The sequence below is a fragment of the Ciconia boyciana genome, chromosome 13 (genome assembly GCF_034638445.1).
Source record: "Ciconia boyciana chromosome 13, ASM3463844v1, whole genome shotgun sequence".
NCBI lineage: Eukaryota > Metazoa > Chordata > Aves > Ciconiiformes > Ciconiidae > Ciconia > Ciconia boyciana.
In genome coordinates, this window is record NC_132946.1 from 18531847 (window position 1) to 18541516 (window position 9670).

Sequence of the window (9670 nt, forward strand, 5' to 3'; positions counted from 1 at the left end):
TAATGGAGGCAGTGGGAAGGGGTACTGCTGTGGTTCAAGTGAGGCCCCCACTCTGTGCTGTGTGGGGTGTTTGCAGCTCAGGACCCTGCTTTTTGCTGCGCCCTCAAGACAGCTGAACTTTTTGAGGCCAAAATATAAATCTATTTAGGCCCCTTCTGGCATTTTCCAGGCTGTGATGGAGAAGTTTCATTTGCAGTTGCTTTTCCCTCGCTCCTCCCTGCACCACAGCCACTTCACTTGCAGGGGAAGCCATCCTTATTCTTCACAGCAAAAGGAAAATATTTTAACCTGTGTGTTTTGCACTGCGAGGGACTGAGGGAAAGCTGTTTCTTTCCTCTGCGGGGAGGTCTGGCAGCTTGGCTTTGCCAGGGAGGGACCGTGGAGAGGGAGGGGATCGCACGACAAATCAGCCTGTTTCAAGCCAGTGCTCAGTTGCTCTGAGCACACTCGGGTGGCATCTGCTAGGATGAACGAAGCTCCCTCAGCCACTTTGGGACGTCACTGCACGCTATGCCCTGCCCTGCCTTCCAGGCCCAGGGGCGCTTGCTGGGATCATGTCCATGAAGGAGACTGAGAACGTCTTTATTGAAACTCAGGCGACAAAATCTGCCAAACAAAACAAAGTGCCACTGTCAGGAGGAGACAGGGACCCGGGACCGCTGGGTTGGACTTTGTTCTGCAAATCCCAATCCTCGTTTTAAAATACACACAGCCCCAAACCGCATCACGTGTAGGTGTCAGGACAGGACTCTGGCTGGGGAAATGGGGCCTGAAGATAAGTATTTAGGGAACCTTAATGTCAGTACGGCTTGAGGGGGCTCAGTAGCCTGTGCCCTCCGCAGCGTGGAGGTGGCCCAGTCCTGGGGCAACTGCTAATTGCTTTGGAGCTAATGGGCCTCGTGGGGCAGCAGTCCTGGCGTGGTTGGCAGCGCTGGCTCCTGAGCCCTGCTTAACCCTGGCTCTGGGCAGAGGGGCCGGGCTCTGGGCAGGGGCTTCGGGCTGTGCAGGCACAGGTATGGCACTGCCGAGCCTGGGCGGCCTGGCCCCTTTCTCAGCAGTGGGTGGTCCCCCCAGCAGTGGGTGGTCTCCCCAGGGACACCGAGTGGGGCAAAATGATGGCCAGCACTGCTGGATGCTGGTCCTGTTAAGGAGAAACTTTGAAGAGGGGAAGAAGGAGGAGTCTGTCTCTATGTTTTGCCTCACAGTAGATAGAGGATCCAGTCAGACACATTATTTTCAGCATAAGATTTGCCTGTCTTGGTTTTTTTTCTTTCCCATCCATCTTTCCTCTCTTAAAATTTCAAGTCTGCTTTTTAATTTTTTTTGAAGATTGAAGGTTTTCACATGGGCTGGGCTTGCCTTGCCTTTGTTTCCAGGAGCATCTGAATCGTGATGAGATTTTTCTGCCAAGCATTTAGCTGTGTGAGCTGAACGTGGGGGCTAAAAATGGAAAAATGGAGAGTTTTAAAAATAAAGGAAAATCAGGCTCTTATCAGAGCTCCCTGGCTGTGGCTCAGGCAGAAATAAACAACATGGATTCTGTTGAGTGAGGGACTCAAAAACCAGTGAAAAGCACTTGTAAGCTTTCTTTATCAATCAGAAAGAAATCTTCGCTGCCCTCCTTTCCTCTCCCAGCTCTTGGCTGCCACCTGTGAGTCGCACACAGTCACAGTGTGCCAGTGCTTTTCCCCTGCTGCCCTCCAACCACCGGCTACTGAACTCGATTAGCTGAGGATGCAGAGGCCAGCAAATGTCTCCTTGCCTTCTGTCCTCATATGCCTTCCTCTTCGCGTCCTCGCTGCAGGCAGGGGCTGGAGCAGAGGCGTCTCCCCCCAGCCGGAACATGCCCAGGAGTAAAGCACGGCTGGTGACCGCACCCTGCGGCACGCCGAAGACCCGCAACGGTGGCTTGGACGTAGTGGTGAAGGCTGTGCCCTGAGCCCACATTGACGTGGCTGATGGAGGCTTTGCAAACCTCTGGGTGCATTAATGCAGCTTCTGCATTTCTTTCTGAATCTGTAATCAGCCTAGCGATGCCAAGAGCAATAGCCTGGCACCAGAGCACAGCGACTCCGGAGAGCTTCCCCCCTGCAAAACTTGCATCTTCCCATTACATCTGGCCACTGTCCCTGTGCTGGAGTAGAGGATTTTGTCTGCCTGGGAGTTTTTGGAGCTTGTCTTTGAAACAACATCTCTGTTCCATGGGTGAAACCTAATCAGTCCCATGGCCGTGTGTGCTCTAGGCAGCCTCCTCTGCCAAAGGTGTGTTGGTTTTGGTTTGCAACGGTGTGCGAGTGAAAGGCATCTATTCCAGATGTGCTTGATATCCTCTTCCATTGTTAAACATTTTTAAATCCAGGTTGAAGCAGAAGGAAGGCACCGTTAGCTTACAAGGTGGTCACCCCCCCCGCCAGCCTGACTGCCTGGGCACCCCAGAGCGCGGCTCTCTTGGCATCCGGGTTTGTTGGGCGTTCACTCCAGGACGTTTTCCCAAGGGGAATTAAACTGTGCAAACAAAACACTGAGCAGGCAGTGAACGGGGTCACCCTTGGTCTCATGCGGACAAGCTCCTGGTGGCTTGGCCTTGCTGCTCCTGCCTCTCCCTCTCCCATCGCAGCGGGAGGGCTGGCAGGGGTGGGTGAGCGGGGCTTTGCCTTGTCTGCACACGCTGCCTTTGCTTTCCCATCTCTGGCCTGGGGTGGCTCGTGACGTGTTTCTCCCTCTTTCTGCAGGCCCAGAGGAAGCAGTTGTGGGTCGCCCTCATTGAGAAGGCGCTGGCCAAGCTTCATGGTTCGTACTTTGCCCTCCAGGCGGGGCGTGCTATTGAAGGCCTGGCTACACTAACGGGTGCCCCCTGCGAGAGCCTGATGCTGCAGGTCAGCTCCACTAACCCTCGTGAGGAGCCCATTGACACTGACCTCATCTGGGCCAAAATGCTGAGTTCTAAGGAGGCTGGGTAAGACGAGGCAGCAGGGCGCCGTGGCAGGAGCATGGACGCTCGGAGAGGGGGGCGAGGGGGGCCGCTCTCATTTGTAGAGGCTCAGAGGAGAGGGGCTAGTGCATTACCTAGTGTGCAGTCCACCACCCTTGGCATTCATCTGGAGCGTTGATGGAGCTCCCTCTCTAAGCTCTAAGAAAGTATTTCTCCTTTGTTTAATTTTCATATGAAATTAAAATCCTGGTGAATTTCCTGTGCACGTTTACTGCTGTCTTACAGGAGTTTTGAAGTGGCTGGCATTGAGCCTGCTTGCTTTGCTTTGAGTTTTTTGTACTGTTAAGTGCTTCACCCTGCACGTGTCTCCCACCCATATGTGGAATCTTTGCTGGCCATACCTGGGCATGACTATAGGCAGTCTATAGGAGACAAAGCAAAAGCAAAGGCCTCTTGCTCATCACTCTGGCAGGAGGAGCGGGAGGGCAGTTAGGTTGGCTGAAGGCAGGGTTGCTCCTGCCAGCCTGCAGTACGGGGCCACATGGGAGGCTGATAGGTCCCAGCATGTGGTGTCCCCCCAAGCCTGGCTGGTGGAGACCTCCCGCCCCAAATAGCCTGTCCTCACCCCTGCAGAATGGGCCAGCTGCCTGCGAAGTGGAGGCAGACATGCCGCTTGCCTTTCCGTGTGGCTGAGCCCTGCCAGCCATCAGAGATGGGCAGGACCCTGGGGCCTGGCAGAAAACGGGTGAGGTTTGGGCAAAGCTCCGCAGAGCTTTCAGCCCTGCAGGTGAGAGCACTGCTAGAGAAGCTTGCCACAGAGCCCGGGCTCAAGCATGCACATGAGCGGGCGGAGGGAGCTCACTGCTGCCCAGGCAGAGCTCTGGCCAGTGGGGCTGGGGCAGTGCTCCGGGGAGGTTTACAGTGTTGTTGCAGAGAGGGAATATCCAGGAGCCTGCTGGGGGGCAGCCTGTCCCGTGCCTCGAGCGGAAGGGACGAGCTTCCCCCCCATGCCAGGCCTGGCAGAACACCGAGGCTTTTGCTGTCCCCTGTGCAGGTTCCTCATGGGTGCGTCCTGTGGTGGAGGGAACATGAAAGTGGATGATGTGGCCTACGAGAGTATGGGTCTGCGTCCACGGCACGCCTACTCCATCCTGGACGTGCGGGATGTCCAAGGCTTCAGGTGAGTTCGGGATGGAGGCTGGCGTGGTACAGCAGATGTTCCTGCCAACAGCCCGAGCAGAAACCCTGGGGAAATTGAGTGCATGCTGGACAAGACCTCGGGGACTCTTCAGTGTTGCGTCCTCATGGCCAGCAAGGGCTGTTTCTCCATCTCAGGGTGTGATGTAAATGCTGTTGCTCTCTACAACTACATGAAAGGAGGTTGTAGAGAGGTGGGGGTCGGTCTCTTCTCCCAGGTAGGAAGTGATAGGACGAGAGGAAATGGCCTCAAGTTGCGCCAGGGGAGGTTTAGACTGGATATTAGGAAATTTCACTGAAAGGGTTATCAAGCATTGGAACAGGCTGCCCAGGGAAGTGGTTGAGTCACCATCCCTGGAGGTATTTAAAAGATGTTTGGATGAGGTGCTTAGGGACATGGTGTAGTGGTGGTCTTGGTAGTGTTAGGTTTACAGTTGGACTTGATGATCTTCAAGGTCTTTTCCAACCTATACGATTCTGTGATTCTGTTGTCGTATAAGCCGTCCTTGCCTGGCACTGGCTCCACGTCCAAGGCCGCCCTGCTCCAGGACGCCCTATGGTGCGGAACGGTTCACCTGGTCTTCTCACGAGATGCAGAGGATTGAGTTGAGCTCTTTCAACTCAATGAGGCAATCAGGGCATCCTTCTCACCTTTGGAGGGTGGGGGGATAGAAAGACGTGCTGCACCCGACAGCCTGGGTGCTGTATGAAGCCCCGTTTTCATCCATGTCACTCCTGGGCTTGTGCAGCTCCAGGCACACCTCAGCAGCCCCTTCCCAGCTGAGCCCCTTCCCCGCAGTGCCTGGCTGGAGGCCCTTTGGGCAGGGAGGGGCAGAGGGAGCTACAGCAGATCCAGAGCTCTAGGATGTGGGCATCTGGGGCCCTGGTGGGGTGGCAAATTAGGCCTGGGATGCTGTGAGGGCTTTGAAAGGCAGGGGCAGAAGTGGCATGGTGCCCTCTGCGGGAAGCTGGCTGGGTCTGCAGAGCTGGGAGAGCATCTCAGAGGTGATCTTCCTTGTGCTCTCCTTCCTCCTGGGCCTCTGACATAATTTTTTCCCCTGCCCTCAGGTTACTGCGGCTCCGAAACCCCTGGGGCCGCTTCTCCTGGAACGGCAGCTGGTCTGATGAGTGGCCACACTGGCCGGCTCCCTTGCGTCATGACCTGATGCCCCATGGCAGCAGCGAGGGCGTCTTCTGGATGGAGTACAGCGATTTCATTAAGTACGGTAGTGCCCAGGAGGCAGAGGCTGTGGGGCAGGAAGACAGGCAGGGGACAGAAAATGGGACATGGGGGTCAAGATGGGGCAGACAGGACCAGGCATCCCCAGGGGGGTGCAGGTGACCTCCTGGTGCCTGCAGCTCCCGGCTGCCTGAGCTGCAGCATGCTGGGGCATGGGGCAGAGCAGTGTACCCGCAGAGGACCCCACCGGGGCTGAGCCCAGCTTCCCCACAGGTATTTTGACTCCGTGGATATCTGCAAGCTCCATTCGGACTGGCACGAGGTGCGTGTGCAGGGCATGTTCCCCAACAAGGCCAATGGGCCAGTGACGGTGACATCGCTGACGGTGTTGGAGCGTGCCGCCCTGGAGTTTGCCCTCTTCCAGGAGGGCAGCAGGTGAGCTGGGCAGCGCACGGGCTGCAGGCGGTGACCCGGACACAGGAGAAATCCCAAACGCATCGCCCTCTCACCCTATGCCATCCCACAGGGTGGCAGAGCTCGGGGATAGGCCCCCACTGCCGTTTCTCCAGTTCTCAGGGTCTGCTCATACTTTAGCTGAAACCCAAGCTCTGAACGCACGCTGGTTCCTGGGGCTGGGTACTTAAGGCAGCGGGAGGACTCTTCCTCTGGATCCGCCGTCCTGCCCGTGGCCTCCACGTGTTCCGCGGGGCAGTGCTCGGGTGACGTGTGACCCTTCTCCCCCTCCCCACGCAGGCGGTCAGACACGGTGGACAGCCACTTGCTGGATCTGTGCATCATGGTTTTCCGGGCCACCTTCACCAGCGGGAACAAGCTGAGCCTGGGCCGGCTGATGGCTCACAGCAAACGAGCCGTCAAGAAGTTCGTCAACTGTGACATCATGCTGGAGCCGGGCGAGTACGCCGTCGTGTGCTGTGCCTTCAACCACTGGAGCACCGCCCTGGCAGGCCCCGCTGCTGCCCAGGGTAAGGGGCTGGGCTGCCCTCCCCACGGCGATGCTGGCGGAGACCTTGGGGGAGGCAGAGGTGACAAAGCCCTCGATCCTCACTGTGGGGACCTTGCTGGGGGTGGAGGTTGCCTGCACGTGCAGCAACCCAGCAGCACCCTGCTCCCGGGGGTTGTGGGCTTGGTGACAGTCTCACTGATCCCCCCTTCCTCCGCAGCATCCAGTCCCACCAGCAGCCGACCGGCCACCGATTATTCCAGCTATATCCTGGCCATCTACAGCTCCCGCCTGGTGATGGTGGAGCAGGTGGAGGCGCAGCCCACCACGTTGGCAGACGCCATCATTCTGCTGACCGAGAACAAGGGCGAGCGCCACGAGGTGGGCACGGGTGGCACAGGGCAGGGGCTGGAGGGGGGGTGATGCTGCCAGTGGGAGCCTGGACCCTGCCTCTGCTGTCTCCTCAGTCTGGCAGGAGTCAGGCAGGGCTGTGCCAGCTCTGGCTGCCACCTAGTCCCCTCCTACCTCATGGATGCCCACCCCCTTCGCTCCCTGGGGCGGCATGGGGTACCCCAGCAGATGGGCAGCCCTTGGCTGGAGGTGGAAGATGCTGGTCCAGGGGCTAAGATTCGGGGGCAGGGGTGCCCGGAGGCTTCACACCCCTGACCCTGCTGTTTGCCCCAGGGCCGTGAGGGGATGACCTGCTACTATTTGACGCACGGCTGGGCAGGGCTCATTGTGGTGGTGGAGAACCGGCATCCCAAGTCCTACCTGCACGTCCAGTGCGACTGCACCGACAGCTTCAACGTCGTCTCCACGCGCGGCAGCCTCAAAACGCAGGACAGCGTCCCCCCCCTGCACAGGTCCGGGGTAGGCAGGGGCGGGGCGGCGGGGGCTGCCCGGCAAGGGCAGGCGGGTGCTGCTGGCCGCTGGGGAGCTTGGAGCAAGGCAGAACCTGGGGCTGGTGGGGAGGTGTGGGAAGAGGGTGGGTGCTGGGGTGACGGGCAGGGGGTGGGATTGCCCGGGCACAGGCAGCTGCCTGGCCCTGAGCCCGTCGCTCTCTTCGCAGGCAGGTGTTGGTGATCCTCTCCCAGCTGGAGGGTAACGCCGGGTTCTCCATCACCCACCGCCTGGCCCACCGCAAAGCCACCCAGGCCTTCCTCAATGACTGGATGTCGACGAAGGGCACCCACAACCCACTGCTCACGCCTGAGGTCGCTGGGCTCCACGGCCCCCGGCCCCTATGACGAAGCACCTCCCCCTCCCCGCTCCGCTCCCCCGTTATTTTCACCGAGCCTCTGGCCTGGGGTTGTCCCCCGAGCTGTCAGCGCTGAGCCGTGGGGCAGAGCCGGAGCATCACAGCCAGCACTTTGCCCTGTGCCGCAGGGTCGGGGCGAGCTCTCAGGGCCAGGACCGGCTCTGCCTGCCGCCCCCCGCCCCGGCACTGCCGGCCCCCCACGCACTTTATGAGGAGTGGCTGGGGGCACGGGGCCATCTCAGGATCCCACCTGCCCCATACCCACGCTGGGGCCTGGAGCCCTCGGCCTGCCCCGGGCACGCAGTGGGGGGCTGCGGGAGGGGGGGGCTGGAGGTTGCTGTCAAGGCCCTTCCCAGGCACCATGCTCAGGACTCTGCCCCCTCCCGCAGCGCCAGGGCTCTGGCGCTGCAAAAAAAAGAATATACCTCTGACGTCTGTCCATCTGTGTGACCCTCCGTCTGTCCCCGGGCCCTTCCCACTGTCTTGTTCCCCCCATCGTCTGCTGCCAGGACCAACGTGGCACCGAGGTACCATAGCCGGGCCGGGGGGTGCCAGGGTCACCCCACTGTGGTGTCGCCCATGCTGGGTGCTTGTGGTGGGGATCTGCTGCGGTGCCTGGACCCTCCGTCCCAGGTGCTGGGGCTGATGCCTGCGCCGTGCCGGGGCTGGGGAGGAGAGGGCGCTGGGCTGTTCTAGAAAGCTGCTGCTGCCAGGTTTTCACCGCACCTCAGGGCAAAATGCAGAGGTGCCCTCCTCTGCTGCTGCTCCAGAGCGGGGAGCGGGGCCACGGGGCAATGCTCAGGGGGGCTGCGGCAGCGGGGACCCCCCTCAACTCGTCACACAAGTGTTACTATGCAAAGGCGGCCGCTGAAAGCAGTGCCTGGAGAGAAGCCATGCATCCGGAGCTGGGCTCAGCCCCCCGGGCACAGCCCTGCAGGGGCCTGCCCTCCCCGTGCCCTGCGGAGGCGAGGGGTGAAGGGCAGCAGGTACAGACCTGGGGTTCGGGGAGCAGCTCCCCGTGGCTTTACCACGTTGCCATGTGCCAGGGAGGGGGGGAAGCAGAGAGCCCCGTGCTTCAGAGGCCAAGTCCCGTGGGAGGTAGTGAGCATAGGGATGAGCATAGGGAGAAGGCTTGCAAAGAGCCTCAGGGTGCCGCTGGCCCTGGCGAGTGCTCCGTGGCAGGGGCTGACACCACGGTTTCAGGGCGTTGTGGCTTGGCACGGGCATGCCTCTGTGTGTGTGTGTGTGTTTTGGGGGTCCCCTGGTGTTACCCTCTCCTTTCCATGTTGCTTAGGGGGGGCAGTGGGAGATGCTGGGCCCTGTTTTGGCGGGGACCGTGCTGGGGGGGGCAGCTTGCACCCCGTGTCCTGCACCCAGCCAGCGCGGGCAGGGGGATGTGTGGGCTGTGGGGCTTGCCCAGCGTGTCCCCCTGTCCCTCCCTCCCACCCCGGGGAGCCGAGGGGTGGGCAGGGGGGGTGGGCTGCCCTGGCACCCTCCTGGCCCCCCCAGCCAGGGCTGCTGAGCCAAGCTCTGTCCATATTTTTGTTTGTTGATCTGTTTTCTCTCTTCCCTGCGCCTTCCTCCTCAAGATGATTTGTCCTTCACTTTTTTCCTCTCTCTTTGTGTCTTTCTGAGCTGTGAATATTTTTAACCCTGTAAATACTGTCCAGCTCTTAAGAAACATAGGATATTTTATCAATTGTAAATCAGATCAGTAATCCCTGTATGATACGAATTATCCATGGGTGGTTTTCAAACTCAGGTTCTGATGGACCAAATAAAGTTTTGTTTTTTACTGAAGCTGCCTGGTTTCACTGTGCTTGGCTGCAGCACCAGGAGGGGACGGTGGAGAAGGGATGCTGGCCGCCACTTGGCCGTGAGATTCTTGGTGTCCAAGCAAGGAGTCTTGAAGCCATTTCTGTGGAGCGGTGGGCATCCCTCAGTGCCCTGAAAGTAGCGCTGAGCACAAAAAAAGGGCGAAGTTCCGTTTCAGGTTTCTTTGGCTGCGCTTCGGGCCGCAGGGGCCGGGAAGGGCCGCGCAGGGGAGCAGAAAGGGGCGAAAATAAAGCGAAATCCAGAAACTCCCGTAAACCGAGCAGCAGCTGCCCTCTCCCCGGGCCGAGCAGGGCCGCGCCGCCGCCG

The 9670-nt window shown here is 59.6% G+C and overlaps 1 protein-coding gene across 12 annotated transcripts in view; it reads left to right on the top strand.

Annotated features, from left to right (window-relative positions):
• CAPN15 (calpain 15) overlaps positions 1 to 9318 on the top strand; it is a 62196-nt gene extending 52878 nt beyond the window's left edge. For 11 of the 12 annotated variants that reach the window (XM_072878297.1, XM_072878302.1, XM_072878301.1 and 8 more), the window contains 8 exons: positions 2733 to 2956; positions 3987 to 4112; positions 5198 to 5350; positions 5583 to 5744; positions 6063 to 6292; positions 6491 to 6651; positions 6955 to 7133; positions 7340 to 9318. In XM_072878297.1, the coding sequence (XP_072734398.1) occupies positions 2733 to 2956; positions 3987 to 4112; positions 5198 to 5350; positions 5583 to 5744; positions 6063 to 6292; positions 6491 to 6651; positions 6955 to 7133; positions 7340 to 7517 (1413 nt within the window). In that variant the 3' untranslated portion in view covers positions 7518 to 9318. Of the gene's footprint in view, positions 1 to 2732; positions 2957 to 3986; positions 4113 to 5197; positions 5351 to 5582; positions 5745 to 6062; positions 6293 to 6490; positions 6652 to 6954; positions 7141 to 7339 lie in introns of all 12 variants that reach the window. The other variant, XM_072878303.1, reaches the window with a different exon arrangement.
• Positions 9319 to 9670: the final 352 nt, after the last annotated feature.